Below are 24,733 nucleotides of genomic sequence, written 5' to 3'. Positions count from 1 at the left end.
AGACTCCACAGGGTGTCCATTTAACGTGCGGGGCGAGCATACGGCAGGCAGAGCCGGTGAGGATTCCTGGGAGGTAAGGGCATGTTTCTTATGCAGGGCTGGATCAAGAGTTAATGCTGTTTGCTGCCCTTCTCTCTCTTTCTTTCCGTTTCCCCTCTCTCATTTGATCTCTGTAATTATTCGCATCTCATGTCGTGTTTTGAAATGATTCAGCGAACTGAATGTGTTAAGGTTGGGTAACTGGTTGTCAAACTGTGCAATGTGTGTCCGATGACGAACGTGGGCAAGATTTTGCGCCAATGGACATTTGATTCAGACTTCTCCAGATATCTGTCCCATACGCCAGCTCTTTGGCCCAACGGAAAACGGACTTGTGGGTTGTTGTTTTTTTTTGTGTTTTTTTTAATGTCGCTGGGGTTTCTTGTTTTGGACTGAAACGCTCTCAACTTTGAGAGATCCATACAGGCAGTTTTCAGACCCACACCTTTTGTCCTCAATGTGTTGCTGGATTTTTGACCAATTTCACGGACACCTTTTCGGGCGACTATGTGGTGTAGATGGGTCTCGTAAGATGTGCGTCATTCAGGGCCCCGCTAACCTTGATTTAAGAGTAAATGGGACAGCTTTTAAGTGATGACAACTCGCGAATGGACTCTCAAAGAACTAGATGTGTGATTTTTCTTTTGGCATTATGTCTGACTGAAACAATGTCTTTTGTTTTTTCCTCTCACAAGTATTGATTTGCCTGATCCATGTTTTTTTTTTGTTGTTGTTTTTTGATCTTTGTAAACCTTTAACTGCTGAATGTTTCAACTTTCAAGGTTAAATATTCAAGGTTTCATTAATAAAAGCAACCACATGGGTTTGCCCGTATTCCCAGTTTATGTGTGCATATCCTTGACTGCGTATGTGCATGATATTTTGAGAACAGTGTGTGTGCGACTGCGTGTGTGTGTGTGTGTTATGAACTGTGTCAGCTGTTAAAAGTCTTCAGTGTTTTGTGCTTCCGCACTCTCTGCTACTAATGATTGATATAATTGATATTAATTTTCAGGTGTTAAAACAAAAGTACGTCTCCATCCTGTACCCCCAACCTGATGTGACTGTAGGTAAAAAGTCTTTGAATCCACAAACAAGGGGCATTATGTCCATGATTCACTTTGCTAAATGGTATTGTCTCTGTTCTTTTCCAAAGGCTAGAGAAAAGGGCCAAATAAGGTAAACTATTAGAACACAGGCTTGACATTGTCTCTCCAGTCCAGTGTTTTATGATGATGTCCCCGTACACACGTAGCATACAATCAATGATCACCTTTTTCTGCCGAATGACATATGTAATAGCAGAATGATGTTTTTTGTGATGAGGAAGGTCATAAAATGCTGTTTGAGTGTAATCATCGCAGTGGTGTGGTGCAATCGTATGTTCGTATCCTCAGTCACGCCTGCTGTGTCCTGTCGCCCCCTTGCTCGTCCTCCCTCTCCCCAGGCGTTTGTGGTGAGGCGGTTACTGGAGTACACGCAGAAGAGCGAACCCGACCTGCCCTACGGCCTGCTGTTGGTGCTGGGCCTCTTGGCCACCGAGCTGATTCGCTCCTGGTCCCTCGCCCTCACCTGGGGGCTGAACTACCGCACCGGCACCCGTCTGCGCGGAGCCGTCCTGACCATGGCCTTCCACAAGATACTGCGTCTGCGCAGCCTCCGGGAGAAGAGCATGGGACAGGTACGGTGTTGAGGGACAGACGAGGAGTTTTTTCGCATTAATGAGTTGGACATTGAGGAAGGTTAGGAGCAGATATCCTAGGGTGTTGAATGGTGAAGAGATGAAGAGTGAAAGAAAAAGAAGGTGATGGCCGCAAATATATTTCACGGTGGTATGCGTCGCACATCTTGCCAATGCTCGTGTCGCTTTTCTCTTCAGTTGATCAATATGTGCTCGAGTGACGGGCAGCGCATGTTTGAAGCCGCCGTGGTGGGCAGCCTGTTGGCTGGAGGCCCCCTGGTGGCCGTGCTGGGAATGGGATACAACTTGTCTGTGTTGGGGCCGACTTCTCTGCTGGGGTCTGCCGTTTTCATCCTCTTCTACCCGACCATGGTGAGGTTTTCGGTCCCTGCTTTGTCTCGTTTCTACCACCGGGAGTTGCCGTCGTAATGCCGCTGTGTTTTTCCTGTGCCGGTAGATGTTCAGCTCCAGGCTGACGGCATACTTCAGGAGGAAAGGTGTCGCCGTGACCGACCAGCGTGTTCAAAAGATGAATGAGATTCTGAACTACATCAAGTTCATTAAGATGTACGCCTGGGTTAAGGCGTTCTCACAAGCTGTACGAAGTAAGTTGTTGTTTTTTGGCTTAGTGTTACATTTAAAATCATTGATATACCATTATAGTTTTTATGTATATTTTGAATTATGTTTGTTTTAATATTCTCTGTTTTAATTCTAGTAATTATCTTGTGTTTTTCTCATTTTTATTTGTGTTTTAAATATTTATAAATAAAGGCTGTCAAACGATCAATCGCGATTAATCGCATCCAAAATAAAAGTTTGTGTTTACATAGTATATGTGGGTGCACTGTGTATAGTTATTTTGTGTATATATATATAAATACACACACATGCATGTATATTTAAGAAAAGAATATTATTTATATTAAATGTTTATATATAATATAAATTATATATAAATCTATATACATGAAAATATTTCTTAAATATATACAAGCATGTGTGTGTGTTTATATATATATAAAATGATTATACACAGTGCATCCACATATATTATGTAAACACAAACTTTTATTTTGTATGCGATTAATCGCGATTAATTATTTGACAGCCCTATTTAAAATATGTCTATATATTTTAGTATCATTGATTTGATTTTTTTTTTTTTTTTACTTGCGTTTGGTTATAGTATTTTGTTAGTATTTTTTTAATTTTTTTTTATTTCTATTTACATTTTAATTTGTTAAAAGCAGTTTTTATAAAATTGTAGTTTTAGTTATTTTAGTACTACAAAAATGAGAAAATGATGTACACTAGTTTTTGTATATTTTTATTTAATTTAATGTTTGTTTTATTTCAAGTTTTTTGTTTTAGTTAACGGTGATAACCCTGGTTTGACTTATTTCTATGCATACGTTTTCGCTAATAATTGCGCACCATCAAACAGGAATTAGAGAGGAGGAGCGTCAGATCTTGGAAAAAACAGGATATTTTCAGAGCATCACAGTTGGCGTGGCACCTATCGTCGTTGTGATTGCCAGTGTGGCGACGTTCTCCACCCACATGTTGCTAGGCTATGACCTTACCGCTGCACAGGTGGGGTTACAGTCCTTGTTTTGAAGTTTAATCATTACCAGAGTATTAATGAACTCATGCATTGACTCTTTACTTCTTCTTTTTTTGTCTAGGCATTTACTGTCGTCACTGTTTTCAATTCCATGACCTTTGCCCTGAAGGTCACCCCATTTTCTGTCAAATCTCTCTCGGAGGCATCTGTCGCCATTGATAGGTTCAAGGTGAGCTTTCTGTGCCTCTTTCTACAAATAGTCACTTTCACCTCTGTCAAGATTTTCTCTGTCCTTTTAGTGTGTGTTTTGCCTCGTGTTATCAAGGCACACACTGTAAATCCAGGTGTTGGAGCAGGTGGTATGGTTCAGGTGTGTTTGATTTGGTCCAAATAGATGATCTTGGGGATTTGGCTGAATAACATAGGAATGGGGCTGTTCTTCTCAGAATAATGCCACATTGAAAAGCTCCAGTTGCCACCCAGCTCACCCTCATTACACAGATTATACATTTGGGTAACACTTTACTTGAAGGGGTGTGCGTAAGACTAACATGACTGCAGTGATTATGTATTTTTTTAGGCCAACCTGGAAAGCATCACACTGGATTTTTCCATTGGCTTTTGGATTATTGCAGAAAATAAGCTCTCTGACCAACCGTTTATGTTTCTTACATGTGTTGTTCAATCATGATAATTTTCACAAATTAATTTTGAAGCTTAAATACAATCACCTGCTTTAGCTTTACATTGCTTTGATTGCATTCAGAAACATTGTTGCGAGTGAAATTGCCTGAAGGGTGAAGAAAATTACATGGATACTGAAATATGCAGACATTATTTAAGAAACCTCAGTTTAATTAAATAGTTTAAAAGAAACAAGAAAGACAAACAGGCTCTGTGTTCTGTATTATATTTCGCACCTGTAAGTGTTATAAATGGAGTCCTCCATTTTCCTCCAGAGTTTGCTGCTGATGGCCGAGGTCAAGATGATCCGTGAGCAGCCAAGTAATCCCTCCGTTGCAGTAGAGATGACTGGTGCCAGCTTGGCTTGGGAAACGGGGGGTCACAGCGCCCAGCCTTCACCCCGTGGTACACCCTATATAGGCCTCGGAATGAGAGGGTGTCGCAAGAAGCGTCGGCAGCGGGATGACCCGAAACATCATGTGATTTTGGAAGAGGAAACGCATGGCCAGCTGTTGCATGATGTGTCTGGAGACATGGCGTCCAGTCCTGAAGATCACACCCTTCAAGTGCCGACCATCAGCCAACGGCTGCAAAGAACTCTTCACTGCATCGATCTCACTATACAAAAGGTCTTTGCCTTTCTAAAAGTTGGTCGATTTATAATGGTCGAGATGACAAGGAATAATAATCATTCATGTGTTTGAATCTTTAGGGGAAGCTGGTCGGTGTGTGTGGCAGTGTGGGAAGTGGCAAAACATCTCTCATCTCTGCCATTCTTGGCCAGGTGAGCGTTTATTGTCTGATTTAAAGAGATGGTCCTCACTGCAGAACATGAAATCCACGGGGAGGAATCGGATCCAGATCCAACTCCTCCCACCTTACAAAAAACTAAACCTACCTAGTCCCCCGATCCCTAAACCTACCCAGCTCCACCCCTGATCCCCAAACCCACCCCTAAACCTACCCAGTTCCACCTCCTGATCCCTAAACCCACCCCTAAACCTACCGAGCTCCACCCCCCGATCCTTAACCCCACCCCTAAACCTACCCAGCTCCACCCCCGATCCCTAACCCTAACCCTAACCTACCGAGCTCCACCCCCCGATCCCTAACCCCACCCCTAAACCTACCCAGCTCCACCCCCGATCCCTAACCCTAACCCTAACCTACCGAGCTCCACCCCGATCCCTAACCCCACCCCTAAACCTACCTAGCTCCACCCCCGATCCCTAAACCCACCCCTAAACCTACCTAGCTCCACCCCCCGATCCCTAACCCCACCCCTAAACCTACCCAGCTCCACCCCCCGATCCCTAACCCCACCCCTAAACCTACTGAGCTCCACCCCCGATCCCTAACCCCACCCCTAAACCTACCCAGCTCCACCCTCCGATCCCTAACCCCACCCCTAAACCTACCTTAGCTCCACCCTCCGATCCCTAAACCCACCCCTAAACCTACCCAGCTCCACCCCCGATCCCTAGCCCCACCCCTAAACCAACCCAGCTCCACCCCTCACATCTGGATCCGACTCCGCCCCCTAGATCTTGTGTACTGCAATGAGGTGCTACTGGATTTAAAGGGCAGCTGTCATTCATTGATCCATTAGATGTGTTTAGAAATCCTCAGATCCACTGTTGTGTGTGTATCCCAGATGACTCTTTTAGAGGGGACTGTTGCTGTAGATGGAGATTTCGCGTATGTGGCACAACAAGCCTGGATTCTCAATGCATCCTTTCGTGACAATATCCTGTTTGGCAAGGAAATGGAGGAAGAGAGGTAAGCACCAGTTCTTTTTCGTTCTTCGCTTAGGGGTAAAAATAAGTCGGAAACATCTTTGCAGCGCTCTACTGTCAGCGAACATCCGAGACCGCACACACTGCTGAGAGCGCCGTTTGGATGACTATGTAAATATGTGATGTGCTCTTTCCTCCTAATAACAAAATGAACACGACTAAAATGACAGCTGTGAGAAAACAGCATTTTAAAGGGATACTCCACTTTTTTTGGAAATAAGCTCATTTTACTACTCCCCCAGAGTTAAACTGTTGAGTTTTACCGTTATTGAATCCATTCAGCCGATCTCCAGTTCTGGCGCTACCACTTTTAGCATAGCTTAGCATACATCATTGAAGTGCATAAGACCATTAGCATTTCTCAAAAAAAAATGACCAAAGAGTTTCGATATTTTTCCTATTTAAAACTTAACTCTTCTATAGTTACATCTGACGGAAAATGTAAAGTTGCGATTTTCTAGGCTGATATGGCTAGGAACTATACTCTCATTCCTGCGTAATAATCAAGAAACTTTACTGCCGCCGTACCATGAGTGCAGCAGGCGTAATAATGTGACGCACACATACGCGAAATCTCCATCAACAGCAACAGTCCCCTCTAAAAGAGTCATCTGGCATACATTTGAGAAATGCTAATGGTCTTGTCCACTTCAATGATGTATGCTAAGCTATGCTAAAAGTGGCACCGCCAGAACCGGAGATCGGCTGAATGGATTCAAAAACGATAAAGCTCAACAGTTTAACTCTGGGGGAGTTGTAAAATGAGCCTATTTCCAAAAAAAGTGGAGTATCCCTTTAAGAAAGCATAAAGCAGAAGAAATGAACCGGAGAACCTTTTCATGTCAAAGAAGGCGGAGCCACAAAACCACACCTTTTACGTAATCACCACAGACCAATGGTATTCCGAAGGTGTTTGCCCCCCAAAGCAATCTTTTCTGGACAGTCTGCTTTGTCAAGCTGTTTTGAAACAAACAAACTTCGTTTTAGCCTGATTTGGTTTGAAATGATGCCACACCTGTTTGTTCGTCAACTTCGCTTGAAGTATCCCGGGCCCTTTTTTAACGAAACGCGTCAGTACATTTGGTTCGCCAGATGCCTGCACTACAGCAATGAATAATGTGTTTGAGTCAGCAGGAAGTACACTAGAGGGCTGAGCCAGTAAAAAGAGTCTGCAGGCGGTGCGTGACTCAGCACAGAGATAAAATGAGCACGGACAACCTTGAACACTTGTTCTTTGTCATTGAATAGCCTCCACACGCCTCCTGATGAAATATAGTTTACGTATTATAGATGCAATGGCACCTTGCTTGATATTTGATCATATCTGATCGCCCTGTATCTCTGACATGTCTCCTGCAGGTATCAGGCTGTACTGAGTGCCTGCTGCTTGAGACCAGACTTGGCCATCCTCCCTCTTTCTGACCTGACTGAGGTAACACATCCTACAGAAAAACCAACAGTAGTAATGAGTAAGAATTAGGGATCGACCGATATGGATTAGCTTTCAGAGTAGAAACATAATTACACAATCACAAAATATATATAGAAATGTGCAATTTAAAGGTTTATATATTAATATTGATTATTAAATAAACTTTACTTTTGGTTTTCGGCTAACGAAAAACTTAAATTTCAGTTGTTTCGGTAAAAAAAGAACATTGGTGCATCACTAATCAGCAGAGATACCGATAGACCCGAGCTACAAATAGAATAATAATTTGATACAAGCACTAAATTCTCATTTACAATGAGCCTATAATCAGGGCCAATGTTTTATACGTGGTGTGATTCCCTCTGTCAGATTGGTGAACGTGGCGCCAACCTGAGCGGTGGTCAGCGTCAGCGGGTGAGCCTGGCGCGGGCTTTATACAGCAACCGGGACATTTATATTCTCGATGACCCTTTAAGTGCTCTGGATGCTCATGTCGGAAATCACATCTTTAACAACGCCATTAAGAAGCAGCTGCGGGGCAAGACCGTCATCTTTGTCACTCACCAGCTACAGGTACGGCACATTACAACCCTGTTATGTGAGATCTTTGAAAGCCACTGAAGTATTGGGCGTTTCTGTTATCAGTATCTGGTGGACTGTGATGACGTGATCGTCGTGCGGGACGGCAGCATCACTGAGCAAGGCAGCCATGAGGACCTGATGAATGTGAATGGAGACTACGCCGCCATGTTTAACACCCTTCAACTGGGAGAAACACACATCATTGAGGTCAGTATCTCTTTAGTCAGACTCTTCAGCCAAAAATTCAAACTTTATCATCATTTACTCACCTTCATGTTGTGACAAAGCTTTTGTCGCATGATGTGCAAGAACCAATAATGGTTGATGATAGTTGATTTGAGTTTCAAGGAATAAAGGCTTAAATTTCAGTCCGTTTATTATACTAAACAATCATGCTGCTTCAGATGATTCTGGATTAATTAATTTCACACTTTGTCATTTTTGGAGCTCAAAGGTCAAAGGTCGCTTAAGGCCCCGATATACTGACAGCAATGTTCTTCGCTTAGGGTGTCCACCAAAGCGTTTTTCCACGCGCCTGGTGTTTGTTTTCAATAGTTTTCAATGGGAGCGCCGCGTTTTTTAAACGGCATGAGCGTAACGAGGCGCTGAACTTTTTTTTCACGCTGAAGCGCCCAAAGTTTTTTACTGGTCGCCGAGAGTTGAAAAATGTTCAACTTTGGATAAAACTTGCTCATCACTGTCACTTTTCACCCAGCCGTCAGGTCACAGTGGAGGAGGGGCGGGGCTAATACCTCACCGACCAACTGTCACAACATTGTTTCTGTACAACGACATCAACCAGCAGAGCTAACCGAACATTTTTAGTATGAAACAAATTATCTGCGAAATCAGTTACAAGTAAACTGTGCTGCGGATATTCTGTATCATAGCAACGAAACGTCTAAACTAGGGCTGTCAGTTAAATGCGTTATTAACGGCGTTAACGCAAACCCATTTTAGCGGCGTCAATTTTTTTATCGTGCGATTAACGGTCAAGACCGGTCTAGCTAGACCGGAAACAAAACAACTGGCACGCCGCACACACTTGTTTGGGCTTGCGAGCCGGCCAAATAGTTGATTAACGTTGCGTTTTGAGTGGATGACGAGTGCGAGACGCCGAAATGGATGCCAATAATATTCTGAATGGAAACTTTACTTTACTAAAAAGTTGCCAAATGGTTCAATTGACAAGACCAAAGTGATCTGTGTGTTTTGTCGTTGTGAACTGAGCAATCCTCATCGCAGCACATCCAGTCTGAAATACCACTTGATTGCCAAGCACACACACACACACAGATGATGCGAATTCTCCGCCCCCTCGTCAACATCAGGACCTCGTCAGTATTTCTTTCACCCTTTTATTGATGGAGTGTTACATTGAGAGATTATTTGCTCCAAGTGTGAGTGTTAGTGTGAAATCGAACACAGTATGCCAATGTTGTTTTTAATAAAAAACATTTGCACAAAGCAAGCCGATCCACTTTTCCATGTTGATAAGAGCATTAAAATGAGAAAAAATAATGTGAGAAAATAAATCAAGAGACATTTAGAATAGATAAAAATGTGCGATTAATCGCGAGTTAACTATGACATTAATGCGATTAATCGCGATGAAATATTTTAATCATTTGACAGCATTAGCCTCAACGGAAAAAGCGCTGCGCTGCCAAAACGCTCTCAAGCGTCTAACATTTTCAGCTGGCTAAAAGCGCTTTGGTGGACACACGGCCTTAGGGGTAAAATGAAGTTCGAAACACGTGACCAGCAAAATACTGTTAGCGAACATCCGTCGCCGCCCACTGTTGAGAGCGACGGTTAGATGAATATGTTAATATGTGTTCCTCTCAATAACAAAACAAACACAACACTATTTGCTTTGGCAAGCTGTTTTGAACTCCCAAAATGAACAGCAAACGAACTTCGCTTTGGCCTGATTTTGTTTGAAATTACGACACAGAAGTTGGTTCTTCGATTTCGCTTGAAGTAGATCAGGCCTTTATACGGTATTTCATAAAATGGACAAAACATCTAAAACATTATTAAAATATCGTCTTTTGTAATGCACAAAGTAAAGAAAGTCATACTGACAGAAGTATCATTTTTGGGTTAAAGTTCATGTTTTATGTAAAACAGATGAAATAGGGAAGATGGTGAAATAGTTCGCAGACAGTTCACCAAAAACCATCACCCTCATGTCGTTCCAAACCCGTGTGACTCGAAAAGGAGAAGTTTTAAATGTTTACGCAGCTCTTTTTCAACAGCAACATCAGTTCTTGCTCATTGCATGTCTCGATTCTGTGATTTTGTGTCACCTCAGGTTCCGAATAAGAAATCTGGGAGTTCCCTGAAGAAACCCTTAGAGAGCAAAAAAGCAGGATCTGTCAAAAAAGAGAAAACAGTCAATCAGGATGATGGTAAGTATGAGCATGTTAAACTGTAATTTATACTGTGCGCTACATCAGTGATTCTCAACTGGTTTGGCCATCGGATTAACATTTTCCGTAGGTTATTAAGCTGCGACCCAATTTTTTTATTCCTATAAAAAAAAATGGTAGTCCCAAACTACTTCGTTAATACAATAAAGTTAGTATGAAAGTTGGTATGAACCACCAAAGTCATTTAAAAAATATAGAAAATTGCACAAAAGTAAAAATAGTGGTATTTTGGGGTTACAGAAACAACAGTTACCATGATAAATACACAATCCTAACATAAACAGTTAATGGAAACTGCTCCTGATGAATACACTGAACATCATACCTGCATGCAAATTCTTCCCGGTGAATACAAAAGTGCCAGTTACCTAATTTATTGGTACTTTTTACTAATTTCATTACTAATTGACAGCTTAGCCATGCCATTGCGTGCTTGTAATTTCTTTTGCGCTTTATTTATAATGAAGTGATGTGCAATGAGTGCACGTGCAATTGAAGAGCACAATAGGGTTTTTTTTCCTGAGGTGAGACTTTTTTTCTTCTAACAGGTTACAAAAATAACATTTAAAATAATTACACTGAGATATAGCCTGACAACAACTCCTCTGACCGTAGATACTGAATCGGGACAACACGTTTTTATCAGGCACTCTTTACTTAAAGGAGTAGTTCACTTTAAAAAAAAAAAAACTTTTGCTGATAATTTACTAACCCCCATGTCATCCAAGATGTCCACGTCTTTCTTTCTTCACTCGAAAAGAAATTAGGGTTTTTGATTAAAACATTCCAGGATTTTTCTTCATATAATGCACTTCAATGGGAACCAAACGGTTCAAGGTCCAAAAGACAGTTTCAGTGCAAACTGTTCAAAGGGATTTAAACGAAACCAGACGATGAAACGTGACTAAACCCGTTCATCGAAATGAACAAATCTTTTTCTGCGTCATTTGGTTCATTCAGCGAACGAATTGACTCGGAAAAAGATTTATTCATTTTGATGAACGAGTTCGAACAGGAGAGTCACACAGAACACAGCAAGGCGAGCATTTGAGCTAATAAAACTTAAACTTTTTTATTTATTTTTAAATGAGTGATCGTTTCGCTTGATAAGACCCTTATTCATCGTCTGGAATCGTTTAAAGCCCTTTGAACAGTTTGCACTGAAACTGTCTTTTGGACCCTGAACCATTTGGTTCCCATTGAAGTCCATTATATGGAGAAAAATCCTAGAATGTTTTCATCAAAAAACTTCATTTCTTTTCGACTGAAGAAAGAAAGACATGGACATCTTGGATGATATGGGGATGAGTAAATTATCAGCAAACGTTTTTTTTTTAAAAGTGAACTACTCCTTTAAATGGGTCTTGACAGAAGGGTTCACACACCTCTTTCAAAATAAAAGTCTCGCTTCAGAAAACATAGAACACGACCCAACAGTTGAGAAACACTGCTCTACATAACCTCACGTAACTGCAGACCTCACAGTTAGTCGTGCTTACCCTTTTGACCTTATGATTTACCTCACTCCTGCCGGTTTTCTTTCAGGTCAGCTGATGCAGGTGGAAGAGAGAGGGAAAGGCTCAGTGCCCTGTGAAGTGTACAAAGTGTACATCCAGGCTTTAGGAGGGTGGCTCGTCTTCCTCTTCATCCTGGCCCTCTTTATTGTCAATGTGGGCAGCATAGCCTTCAGCAACTGGTGGCTCAGCTACTGGATCAAACAGGGCAGCGGGGTAAGAGGCTTGATTTCCATGAGACAAGAGTAGAAGTGTTTAAATATTTGATGTGCTTGTGACCTTTACCGCTGGTTTGTGTCTTTCTTTTCTTTCTGGGGCTGTTACTGTTAGTGTGTCAAAGCTTTGGAAAGGACCAATCACAAATGACTAATTATATTTGTTTTGATCACAACTCGTGCACTGAATATCGATATTTAAATTTTCGATATTTTTTACTGGTTAGGTGTAATAAGCTTGATCTTTGCGTCATATTCATCATCGTATTTCTGTAATGAAATAAACATCGATTGACAATTCGTATTTTCCATTGAATATTGCAGTGTTTACTGTAAAGAAATTGGTGGCCTTGTAATCTTTAACATTAAATCTACACCAATGTGCAAACAAGGATTCCAGTCAGTTCCTGATGGACAAAACCAAGTGCCGCCCTACTTTTTATTTTTGTCCTTGAAGCTGGGTCATTTGGATTTACGTAACAATAGGGAAGAAAACGTTTTCAAGCCGTCTTTTAAGCTTAAGACAATAAATATATGCCATATTGCGAATTCACATTAACATTAATATTGTATTAATGAGTCTTTGGGAATATGCACCCCTAAGTAGGCCTCTGATTAATTTAATAACTATATAAATAGATTCTGGACACAACGTTTCATTACAGAGTATCATCCTTTTAACATGTTTTAATGCAAAACCATTTTTGTGTACACTTAAGTGTCTATAATTGCCTTATTGTTTGTTTTGCTCAACAGAACACCACAGTGCAGGTGGGGAACAGTTCAGTAGTGAGCGAGAGTATGCGAGATAACCCTCTGATGCACCACTACGCTGGTGTCTACACCATGTCTATGGGAATCATGCTCCTTCTCAAAATACTGAGAGGCACCGTGTTTGTCAAGGTGAGATTTTACATTTGTAGTTGGTTTAACCCCCTGAGCCCGACGGCGTCGTCGACGATGCCACACGTCACCTCCGATAAATGTTTACATAACTCGATGACAGATTTATCGATTTTCTTACCGTTTTTTCCAGCAGAAAGCTAACGAGCTAGCCATCACGGGGGTGTCTTTCGGGTCTTTCTAGCCTTTACAGAAGGTTTTCTATCCAGCCTGGAACTTGTGCTTCCTTTCAGAGGTTTTCAGCAATAAATCCAAACGCTTTATGTCAAACTTTAATACTCTTGAAGTCCATAATTCATAAATATTCGGTCATTTTTGCCGCTAGCTCGATGCTAGCGGACATCCTGGATATCACGTGATGTTTTCACGTGATGGTTTTTGACCAATTACAGGCTGATCCGTTGTAAACATTGGTGTGCGTCATTAGGCATGAACCAAGCGCTGATATAGTGTAGAGAGATAGAGAGACTCACGGAGACGCGCGATTCACAGAGAAACACAGCGAAATGGACGTAAATAAAGCGCTGGTCTATTTTGGTGCATTGCAGGATGAAGGATTTTCAGGAGAACAGAGCTTTTTGACAGATGAGGAACTAGATTACCAGGATAGACCCAGCTGAAGTGCCATTTATTTATTTACTGTAAAAAGTATTATAGTAGTATAAATGTATTATAAAAGAATAAAAAGAACATAATAAATAAAAGAATAAATAAAATAGAAATGCAAAACCTGTGATGTGGCCCTCTGTGTGATTGCTGATAGGAAGTGTTTTGAGGCTTGGCACCAGTGAATTTCATGAGGCCCCAAACGCCTGGACTTCTTTTGGAAAAATGTCAATATTTTTTGTTCTGTACAAGTTATAATGTTTATTCCTGTGCTCCAGGACTCCAAAGACATGAACAAACTATTTTCCAGAGGAAAATTGCTTAGCTTTTATTTATTTGTGTGTGATTTCAATAAATAATTGAGTGATTCCATTTCCGATTTATTTTTTCATTTGTCTTTATGGTCCCATAACTTATTTTACATTCAGGTGACATCAATGTAACACAAATATGCTGAAAGTTCAATTTGTCCTGAAAAAAAAGAGGTGTGTCAATTGTCTGTGCACCAAAGGGTTGATATTTTACAAGCTTTTTTAGTAAATGACACCAGACGGAAAATTTATTGTAAAAATACCCTTAGGTCTCAGAGGGTTAATAGCATCTATACCAAGCTGTCAGAGGGAGAGGTCCATGTTTCATTGGGATCTTCTTCTTTTTTAGGGTACTCTTCGTGCCTCCTCAAAGCTCCACGACGAACTTTTCCAGAAGATTCTTCGTAGTCCCATGAAGTTTTTTGACACGACGCCCACGGCTCGCATCCTCAACAGATTCTCCAAAGACATGGATGAAGGTGAGAACTGTTGGAGGGTTAGAATATATTATTATCTTCAAATGGGGTGTGCGAAATTGACCAAAAATAACATCTCTGGATTTTCTGGGATTTTAACTATAATTATATTTTGATTAATGTGTTAGACCTGTTGTGTAGGGGTGATTTCGGACACATCCACTGATTCATTCAGGAACAAAACACCACTCTGTGTTTCCCGGAGACTCACAGCAGTTCTGTAACGCTTGGTTTGGAAATATTGTGGCTAAAATGTAACTCACAATATTAACTTTGTTTATTAAACTGTTATATAAAATCAATATCACATTTGGAGTCGTGCTGGTGATATTCAGGAAAATCAGCACGCTTGTGTGATAGTGCTAAACTATATCATATAGAAATGAGTGCCATCAAATCGATTAATTGTGATTAATCGCATCTAACATAAAAGTTTGTGTTTATATAATGTGTATATATATATTAGGGATGGGACGATTACCGGTTGCATTAAAAACCACGATAAAATGTACTGACGGTTAGTATTATCGTTTAAAATTTAATTATCATTAAAACCGTGTTTGATTATCGTGATTTTAAGAACTCACTATAAATCATTCCACAGTCTGACGCAGGCGTGAAGCGCGTGAAGTTGTGTTTTTTTTTTTCGAGAAGGAATTGTGGAAGGCGGTGACCGTGCTCGGGAGATTTTTCAGCCTTTTAAGAGGTCCAAATCTGAGGTGTATTGTATAGACCATTTTGCAAGATGTAAACAACACTGGTCCAGAAACACTTCCTGTTTCAGTATGTAACTGTTTTCTTTATTTCACTTGTAAAGGAAACATCTTAAAGATGTTTGTTTAACTTTTTGATTCAGTTTTAAATGTTCTGTTGGTTGTATTTTATCCCAGCTTTTATGTAGTGTTAAAAAAACTGAAACAGGAAGTGCCTCTAGACCAGTGTTGTTTACATCTTGCATCTATAGTGAACGCAAGGCAAGTTAACTTCAACTCCAATAGCAAAACTATGTCTGGGAAATAATTGGGCACAAAATATTATTTTGGAGTTAAATATTTTATCTCGCTCACTTGAAATAAACGTAAAGCTTCCACGAAGAAAAGTTCTCAGCAAAGACGAACGAACAGGTTTAATTAATAGTGACGTTTAAGAGATAATAATGTATATATTTATTGTACACTTATTATATACATTTTTTACCACATAATTACGGGGAATTGAGATTAATGTTTTAAATCTTACCTGTTAAATCCATTTTGTATGACATATAAAACTTGTCCAGACAAGATGATCACAATAATATTATTAAACTATAAAATATTATATTATTTATTAAAATATTATATTAGTAAACTCTGTAAACAATAACTCATCTCTGGTTTTCAATACAATCAAAAATGGGACGCAAGAGTCAAGACGGTAAGTTGTATTTGACTGAAACGAGAGCGCGTGATGCATGGTTGTTGCCGTTGACGACGGTCATTATAGTTGTTAAGTTCTTTTTGAACACTTTCATTTCGTTTAAACAAAACCGTGATAATATTGATAATCACGATAATTTTGGTCACTATAATCGTGATATGAAATTTTCATTCGTCCCATCCCTAATATATATATATATGTGCGTATCTGTGTGTGTTTGTATGTACTGTATATTATGTACACACACACACATTTGACATTTGGTTTAAAATGTAATCATTTGTGATTAAATATTAAATAAACACAAATTTTTATGTTAGATGAGATTAATCACGATTCATCGATTTGACAGCACTAATAGAAATATAAGGCATAAGAATTTTGAATTTTGGGGGCATTTTACATCATGCAATGAAAGCTGGCCGTTTTTTGTTTGTGAGTGACACATCATTAGAACAAATATTACAATACTATTGTAGATGATACATATAACACACCCTTCTCTTACCTGTCTTACATTTCCAAACGCTTCCCTGTCTTCTCAGTGGACACCCGTCTGCCGTTCCAGGCTGAGATGTTCATTCAGAACGTGATTCTGGTGATCTTCTGCCTGGGTGTGATTGGCAGCGTGTTCCCTTGGTTCCTGGTGGCAGTAGGGCCGCTGGTCATCCTCTTTACAGTGCTGCACGTGGTTTCACGAGTCTTCATTCGAGAACTCAAACGATTAGACAACATCACACAGTCACCTTTCCTGTCCCACGTTGCCTCCAGCATTCAGGGCTTGACCACCGTGCATGCTTATGGAAAAGAGGACGAATTCCTTCAAAGGTGAATGCTGGGAAATCATTTTATAGTGTTTCTTTTAATGTGCTTTACGGTAAGCATTGTACGATACGTTTATGATAAGACTTCCAGTGAGCTCCCTTAATTGACTTTGTGTGTTTTATCTCAGGTATCAGGAGCTGCTGGATCAGAACCAGGCTCCTTTCTATCTGTTCAGCTGTGCCATGCGCTGGCTGGCAGTGCGTCTGGATGTGATCAGCGTGGCTCTCATTAGCATAACGGCTTTGATGATTGTCCTCATGCACGGCCAGATCCCTCCTGCATACGCAGGCCTGGCCATTTCCTATGCTGTACAGGTGAGGGAAATTGTGCAAAACACAATCTTTTGACTCTTTCAGTGTCAACCATTTGACATTTGGTTTAAAATTAAATCATGAACTCTTGAAACTCTTAAAGGCATACTCCACTTTTTTTTGGAAATAGGCTCATTTTACAACTCCCCCAGAGTTAAACAGTTGAGTTTTACCGTTTTCGAATCCATTCAGATGATTTTCTGATATTAGGAAGAATATCAGTAACCAGACGGTTTCTGGTCTCATTGACTTCCATAGTAGGAAAAAAATATACTATGGAAGTCAATGAGACCAGAAACTGTCTGGTTACTGATATTCTTCAAAAAAATCAGAAAATCGGCTGAATGGATTCGAAAACGGTAAAACTCAACTGTTTAACTCTGGGGGAGTTGTAAAATGAGCCTATTTCCAAAAAAAGTGGAGTATCCCTTTAAAAACAGGCTTGGGATATTATTTGCTGTAGTTATTATATCAACAAAGCCTAATTTCCAAAAGTAAAACACAATTGATGATAGTGTTCGACCATGTTGGAAATGGGACTTTTATTTTCACAGCCTCAAGAACGAAGTACAGGAGCTCCTTTTCTCAGTCTTTCCTTAGTTTTCTGTCTTTGTAAAGTTCTTTTTAATAACTGAAAAGCAAATGCTATAATACTTTTTATATACTACCGAGATTATGTAAATACTCATTTTAAACGTTTTTCAAAATCAGTCTTTGAATGTCTCAAAAATATTCACTGCCACAAACCTAGAAAACTCCATCTTTGGATGTGCCCGAAGCCCAATGCTATGTTTGGAAAGAAAATTATGGATTATATGGAGCTCTTAAAGAGACATGATGATAGAAAAAAATATGAGATGTGAGGAAAAAATAGTATAAAATATAGTTTGGTATTTATATTGTATATTATTTGTGGGCATCAGGAAGACGCTATTAATATGTGTGGTATTGATATCGCTTTTGATTCAACCCCCTGAATAAGATCCGCATTTGACGCAAGGATGCTCTTCAGTTTCCGGTTGGGGAGATTTAAAGGATTATGGCAGAGTCTTCCTAATTTTACTGTCCTCCCATCTTTGAAACGAAACTTTCATACGTTTAGATGTCATTTTATATATAGTTATGTTTATTTAATATAATTTTAAAAAGAAGCATAAACACAATGAAGGGTGTCTGTTCTGTCTGTTTTTGTGACTAACGTTTCTTTAGTATAACCATGGAGTATAAAATCCAATATAAATTCTCGGTATTGCATTGGACTCTACGATCGGCGGAAGTTATCAAATATCCTTATGCTGCGTTCATGTGCTATGGTAATTATGGTAAATACCAAAAGCCGACGTGGAAAATGCACATGAGCACCCCCTCATGTGATATTTTCCACTGGGCAACTCGTAGAATATTTTGATGGACGAGTTGCCGAGATGAGATAACCTTTGATCTTTTCAAAATGGCGGAGAGCACCGCGAGAGTCGTGAATGGTAAAAATATATACTATTCTTGATATACTATTCAAAATATACAGCATATTATTTACCTTTTGGGTTTTGATAAATCATTTTCTTGCTGTTGCAGATGACTTAAGCAATCTAAAATAGTTTTAGCTAAATAAATCTTTTTAACACATTACGACAACAAAAGCACTTGAACTGGTAAATACCAGTTCACAAGTGGAAAATATCCTATTTTCCATAGCACGTGAACGCTGCATGAGACCTTCACCGGAAATACCGCCGTGCATAGAGCCCATAGAATCCCTCACAACAGCACAAATCTGCAAAACATGTTAACATACCTGATGCAACTAATCAAGGGCATCATTAGTTGCACCAGGTGTGTTTGAGCTTGAACACATGAAATATCTGAACTGGCTAGGGTTGAGTGTCATGTTAGAAGCATGGCAAAGTCAAAAGAATGGTCCAAAAAGTTACGAGAAGATATCATCGCCCTTCACTAACAAGGAAAAGGATGCAAAAATACAAAATTTTTCCCAGAAACACCATTGGAAGCATAGTTAGCAAGTTCAGAGTTAAAGGAACAGTGATCACACTTCCTGGACGGGGCAGAAAAAGGAAGCTATCAACGGCTGCAACCAGATTTCAGGAAAAACCCTCAAGTGACTGCAAAAAAATGAAATGTCACAAAATGAAGGTCCACTGTTTCTTGCACCAATGGCAGATGGATGCAAGTGCCGTTTTGTGCATGTTGTGCTTTTGTCCCTTCCGTTTTTCTGCCAAAATTTCAGTAAAAAAGTGAAGCGAGAACAGTGCTTTCCATTTTTAGGTCCTTCTCCTCCTGAGTCATTAATTATCTAGCTACCCTAGTAAACAGGTGCCACTAGTACTCACGGTGGTCTTCATGTTGATGACGCAAATGTACTGCGGTTTAGAGCCAAATAATAGGGACCTGTGAAAAGAGACCTGCAGTGAAATAGGAAATGGACATGAGTTTGGACCAAGTGTGGAAACAGCATAAGACACGTCTGGAACACATCTATTTGCCTCAAATGAGATTGAATAGGGTCATATTCCCAGATAGCAAACTGACATTGAATCAACGTGGAAACGACGTCTCTCATGACATTGAAACAACATTGATTTGCTCATCGAATTAACGTTGAACCAACGTCAGACGCGGCATTCTTCAAAGCTAAATGAAATCGAAAATTGGTTTGCTTTCATAACGTTGAAACAACGCGTTGATTTCAAGTTGATTTTCCGTTAGTTTTGAAAGAATGACGCGTCTGACGTTGGTTCAACGTTAATTCGATGAGCAAAACAATGTCAGATCAACGTTGTTTCGATGTCATATTTCCACGTTGATTCAATGTCAGTTTGCTATCTGGGTTGTCAGTTATAAGTAGATTTTTCCTGGATTAACATCTCTTTCCTCTCTCACAGCTTACAGGATTATTCCAGTTTACTGTTCGCTTGGCCTCTGAGACCGAAGCGCGGTTCACCTCAGTAGAGAGAATCCATCATTACATCAAGGTGCTTGTCTTGCATCATTTTTTTTGCCTGACAATTTCAGCTTGACATTAAAATCATTCTTTGAGATGAATTCAGAATAGAGAGGATGAAGTCTCACCTCTTTCTGTCTTAGTCTCTGTCTCTGGAGGCCCCTGCCAGGGTGAAAAACAAGGCTCCTCCATCTGACTGGCCCCAGTGGGGCGAGATAGTGTTTGATGGGACAGAGATGAGGTACAGAGACAACCTCCCATTAATACTGAAGAAAGTTTCCTGCACCATTCGACCGAAAGAGAAGATCGGAATCGTTGGACGAACCGGCTCAGGTCAGTCTCTTCTCTTGTGTTTTTTTTTTTCTCAACAATTACGATATTCAATTTTATGTCACTTTTTGAATCAGGGGCCTCATTTATAAAACACATGTACGATCGGATTTCATCCTAATTGATTTTTTCCTATGTCTAAAGTGAGGAACAAATCAGGATTTATAAAGGCAATAACTGGAGTGGAAATGTTCGTATGCGTACGCCAACTTACAAAGTTTTTCTACTCGTATATATACCAGTAATTACAATAATCCAGCATTGTTTGTTAAAATGTAAAGATAAATATTGAGCAAATGAGAAAATGTATGGTTTATGAATTGTATGAATGATTTTCTGGAAATACACGCATATTCATTACAATAGGTTTTTTTATAATTAATTTTTTTTTTAACGTGTGTGAGCGTAAGTGTTTTATAAATCATTCGTAGGAATTCGTCATATGTTTACATTTAGGATCATTTGACGTAGATCTTGATAAACGAGGCCCCAAGCCTTTAACCCTCTGGGGTTGTTCGTTTCAGAGTCACACTCGGGGTGTTCGGGTCTAAATGGACCCAAAGGGCGGGATTCATTTTTTTTTTTTTTTTAAATCATGATATTTTTTTTTACTCGTTTTTTATAATATTTTTTCATTTCTTTTTTGGTGTTTTGAGAAAATTTCAAAAATAAAAAAATGTATGATTAGTATTGATGCAATAATTATGACAAAATTTCCCCCCATTTTTAAAAAAAATTTTTAAAGCTGTATTTCATTTTAGAGTCAAGCCTAGGCCTCATAAAAGCAATTTTTAAAATGAGATTGATGCCATCTGGTGGACAAACTGAGCATTTTAAAAATGCAAAACACATGTATAATCTGAATTTTTTGGTGTGTTTGTGTATAAAAGTGTGTTTGTGTGTGTCTGGATGTGTCTGTTTTGCACTCTTGATGTTTTATAGATTCACCCCTTCACTGTTGTGTGCTTTTTTTCAAGATCGTGGCTGATTTGTAGATTGTACGCACCAAAAAAAACTCAGTATTTTCACATTTTTGCCAATTTTCCATTAATTTTCCATGCGGGTCCATTTGGACCCGAACACCCCAAGTGTACCTATTTTTTTTACAACCACTTAGACTACTCACATCCTGTCCCCAATTTTTTTGGGTGTTCAAATACCAAATACCAACAAAGTCACCAAATTTCAGACCAGACCATTTTATTTTAATACTTCTGGTCCATTTGGGCCGAACAACCCCAGAGGGTTAATGAAATATGAATTTCTTGACAAAAATAGAAGGTGAAATCAGATCATTAATGTCATGAAATCTGCCATCTTATCTGTCCTCAGGGAAGTCTTCTCTAGGAGTGGTTCTCTACCGGCTGGTAGAACCGTGTGGCGGCTCCATTAAGATTGATGGTGTCAACATTTGCGACATTGGCCTTGCAGATTTGCGCAGCAAGCTGTCAATCATTCCACAGGAGCCAGTGCTTTTCAGTGGTACTGTCAGGTAAGCACACAGTGGTCAATGTTGACAGTGGCCTTAATTCCGCTTCATATGAATGTATTTAATTGTCATTTAGTCATACAACTGTATTTTGTATTTTCTAACAGATCCAACTTGGATCCGTTTAAGCTGTATTCAGAGGAGCAAATCTGGGATGCCCTGGAGAGGACACACATGAAAGAATGTGTAAGCCAAACCCACACCACAACATATATAGCATTTACTGGCAAAGTTCTTACCAACTCTTTTACATAGCAGCTGCTCATTTTGTCTAGCTAGGTCCAAGTATGCTCTTGTCTCCATTGTTTTACTGTTTCTTTCTTTCTTCCCATGGCCTTGAATCTTTGTAATTGTATGTATTGTATCTCCCCTCTGTTGTTCAGGTGTCTCAGCTGCCTTTAAAGCTGGAGTCTGAGGTGGTGGAAAATGGGGAGAATTTCTCGGTGGGCGAGAGGCAGCTGCTGTGTGTGGCTCGAGTTCTTCTGAGACAGTCCAAGGTTGGTTATCCCACCGACTGATATTTTCCACGGGAGACAGAGCCAATTGGGATTAGCAGATAAAACAGAACAGACTTTGTCTCATTTAACCAGGTCATCCACTTTGTGTCCTCCCAATTTTCAGATCTTGATCCTGGACGAGGCCACAGCGGCCATGGACACAGAGACCGACTGTTTGATTCAAGAGACGATTCGAAATGCATTCGAGGACTGCACCACTCTGACCATTGCACACAGAGTTCACACAGTGCTCAACTGTGACCGTATTATGGTGCTCAATCAGGGACAGGTACGGTGTAGTGGTGTGATGACTAGATTTGATGGAAAGCAATCAGGAAAATATCAAATGTTGCTGCTGTGGGAAGTAGGGATGGGTGATGTATGGCGTAGACATTTTTATGAATTTATAACGGTCATATATTTATATATACAGATGAATTCGTTATGATGAATTCTAGGGCTGGGTATTGACGCAAATTTCACAATTCGATTCGATTTCGATTCACAAGCTTGCGATTCGATTTCGATTCAATATTGATTATTTTGGATATCAGTTACAATAAATGGCAAATTTCCTCAAGGAAATCAAATCTCTTAACTAATGCTGTAAACTATGGGAGTCTAGTTGTAGCCTACTATGCTTCAATAGCCTAATATAAAAGTAATAATTAACTGTTTTGTAGATATACAAACACTTAAATTACACTTTTATTTATTTTTATAATAAGAAGATTATATTAAATATAAACATTTAAATGGTGGCTGTCAAAAACTTGCCAGATTTATTCAAATATGCATTAAATATTGAAGAACATTAAGATTATAATGCATATGTAATATGGTGTATATATTTAGCAAAATGCTCCTCTCTGGAGTTATTTTTTCTAGCTGACAAACGAGTTAATGTGGGTTTTCTGAGGTAAATATGACGATACATGAATACAAGCTGTTTAACTGACGTCTTTCCACGGTTGAAACGCTGATTAAGTGAATTAATGTGACATGATGCGGATTTCGATAAGTTGTACTCTATCTTTTAACACACTTTCAGATGCTCATTCATGTTTATTTGGCGCTGTGACTGGTATTATTAACCTGGAAGAGAGATCAGCGCTGCTGCTGCTCTTGAGCTGCGCCAGAGCGATCTCACGCCACAGCGCCAAAACGCTATTTATGTTTTTGAATTTCTAAAGAAAATGGACGTAATTTGAAAATTGAGACTTTGTTTCATTTCAATAGTGACAAAGATTATTGCGATTTTTTTTTGGATGCGTGCAGGCCGCGATACAATATCCCATTCATTCAAATGAAACAGGATGACTAATCAATTCTTGAGATTTAAGAATCGATATCGGTTCGTAAAAATGAGAATCGATTAATATCGAGAAATCTATATTACCCAGCCCTAATGAATTCATAACGGCGTAGACATACACGCATACAAAATGCGTATAGATAACACGCCACTTGACTTGAAAGTGGCGTGTATGTTTACGCAAAAGTCATGATGTCATGTTGGTGATTGGCTAAAATGCTCAACGCTGCACGTTGTACATAGAAACCTTTGACGGTGTACACGAACAGTAGTGTTTGGAAGCATCATAGTCATGAGACAGAAAAACAGGTGAAATTGGCTACTGGTTTTATAACAATTTTGCAGTTTTCACAATATTTACTCTGTCAGCAAAGAAAGATATGGCGATAATATTGCTAATTCTGCCGATAGACACAGTCAGAGATGCCTTTGAAGACACTATTGCTAATCCTCAATGTATTACGCATCCCTAGTGGGAAGAAATCCATTGCTCCGTGGATCCTTCAAACGTATTTGTTGAAAGGAGCCTCTTTCTGTGGTTCCTCTGTTAAACCGACTCTTCCTTTCTTCTGTTTGACCCAGGTGGTGGAATTCGACGAGCCGTCCAAGCTCTTGGCGAATGAAAACTCTCGCTTCTGTGCAATGCTGGCAGCGGTGGAGAACAAAATCTCTGTAAGAGGCTAAAGGACAGCCGAGCCAAGGTTTCACTCCCGAGGACTGAAGGGAACATTCTCCATTAATATTCCAGTCATTGCTGCTTCAATGTTACTCCCTCCTGCAAACCTATAGGGACCTGGGGAGGGAGATTATTGTATTTCCATGAAACTCATGGGCTGTCATTAGGGGCATGCCTGTTAAGATGTACTACTCGTCAGTTTAAATGGTTAGGTCAAGAAACACTGATACTGTAATGATATTTACATAATGGAGAGGGGAAATCAGTTTTCATGTAGTTTAATTCATGCAAACTGGTGTGTTTACAGAGGACATATCTCTGTTTATGAGTATATATATATATATATACATTTACAAGGTGGTTGCAGAGTCCTTTTGTGTTGATTCTGCAGGTCTTTGTACATTTATGTAATATATATATGCATATATACATTCAGATGTATCATCTTTCATTACAGTTTAATATTTTTGACAACTTGACTGTCTTCAGTACATGTGTAAATGTTGTCTTGTGACTTGAACCCTAAACTTTGGCACAGGAGATGTCGTGCACAGGACGCTGTACGAGCACTGGGTCGTGGGACTCTTCTAAGAGACACAGTGCTGCTTATTCACTGTATCCTTGTTCGGCACACCAAGGATTCAGTCTTCTTTAGCTAAGAGGCCTTTGTA

General features: G+C 39.7%; 1 protein-coding gene across 2 annotated transcripts in view; it reads left to right on the top strand.

The window, feature by feature from the left end:
• abcc5 (ATP binding cassette subfamily C member 5) overlaps window positions 1-24,416 on the top strand; it is a 39,910-nt gene extending 15,494 nt beyond the window's left edge. For both annotated transcript variants that reach the window (XM_089135297.1, XM_089135298.1), the window contains exons 6-29: window positions 1,487-1,720; window positions 1,919-2,092; window positions 2,178-2,325; window positions 3,168-3,316; window positions 3,409-3,516; window positions 4,247-4,600; window positions 4,684-4,755; window positions 5,626-5,750; window positions 7,127-7,199; window positions 7,569-7,772; window positions 7,845-7,988; window positions 10,099-10,195; window positions 11,762-11,946; window positions 12,702-12,848; window positions 14,115-14,244; window positions 16,206-16,488; window positions 16,613-16,799; window positions 19,697-19,786; window positions 19,899-20,088; window positions 21,418-21,577; window positions 21,682-21,760; window positions 21,958-22,071; window positions 22,196-22,360; window positions 23,969-24,416. In XM_089135297.1, the coding sequence (XP_088991423.1) occupies window positions 1,487-1,720; window positions 1,919-2,092; window positions 2,178-2,325; window positions 3,168-3,316; window positions 3,409-3,516; window positions 4,247-4,600; window positions 4,684-4,755; window positions 5,626-5,750; window positions 7,127-7,199; window positions 7,569-7,772; window positions 7,845-7,988; window positions 10,099-10,195; window positions 11,762-11,946; window positions 12,702-12,848; window positions 14,115-14,244; window positions 16,206-16,488; window positions 16,613-16,799; window positions 19,697-19,786; window positions 19,899-20,088; window positions 21,418-21,577; window positions 21,682-21,760; window positions 21,958-22,071; window positions 22,196-22,360; window positions 23,969-24,070 (3,714 nt within the window). In that variant the 3' untranslated portion in view covers window positions 24,071-24,416. The remainder of the gene's footprint in view (window positions 1-1,486; window positions 1,721-1,918; window positions 2,093-2,177; window positions 2,326-3,167; window positions 3,317-3,408; window positions 3,517-4,246; window positions 4,601-4,683; window positions 4,756-5,625; window positions 5,751-7,126; window positions 7,200-7,568; window positions 7,773-7,844; window positions 7,989-10,098; window positions 10,196-11,761; window positions 11,947-12,701; window positions 12,849-14,114; window positions 14,245-16,205; window positions 16,489-16,612; window positions 16,800-19,696; window positions 19,787-19,898; window positions 20,089-21,417; window positions 21,578-21,681; window positions 21,761-21,957; window positions 22,072-22,195; window positions 22,361-23,968) is intronic.
• Window positions 24,417-24,733: the final 317 nt, after the last annotated feature.

Source organism: Pimephales promelas, chromosome 10 (assembly GCF_988280905.1).
Source record: "Pimephales promelas chromosome 10, fPimPro1.hap1.1, whole genome shotgun sequence".
NCBI classification, from domain to species: Eukaryota; Metazoa; Chordata; class Actinopteri; order Cypriniformes; family Leuciscidae; genus Pimephales; species Pimephales promelas.
This window is presented reverse-complemented; position numbering and strand designations above follow the sequence as displayed.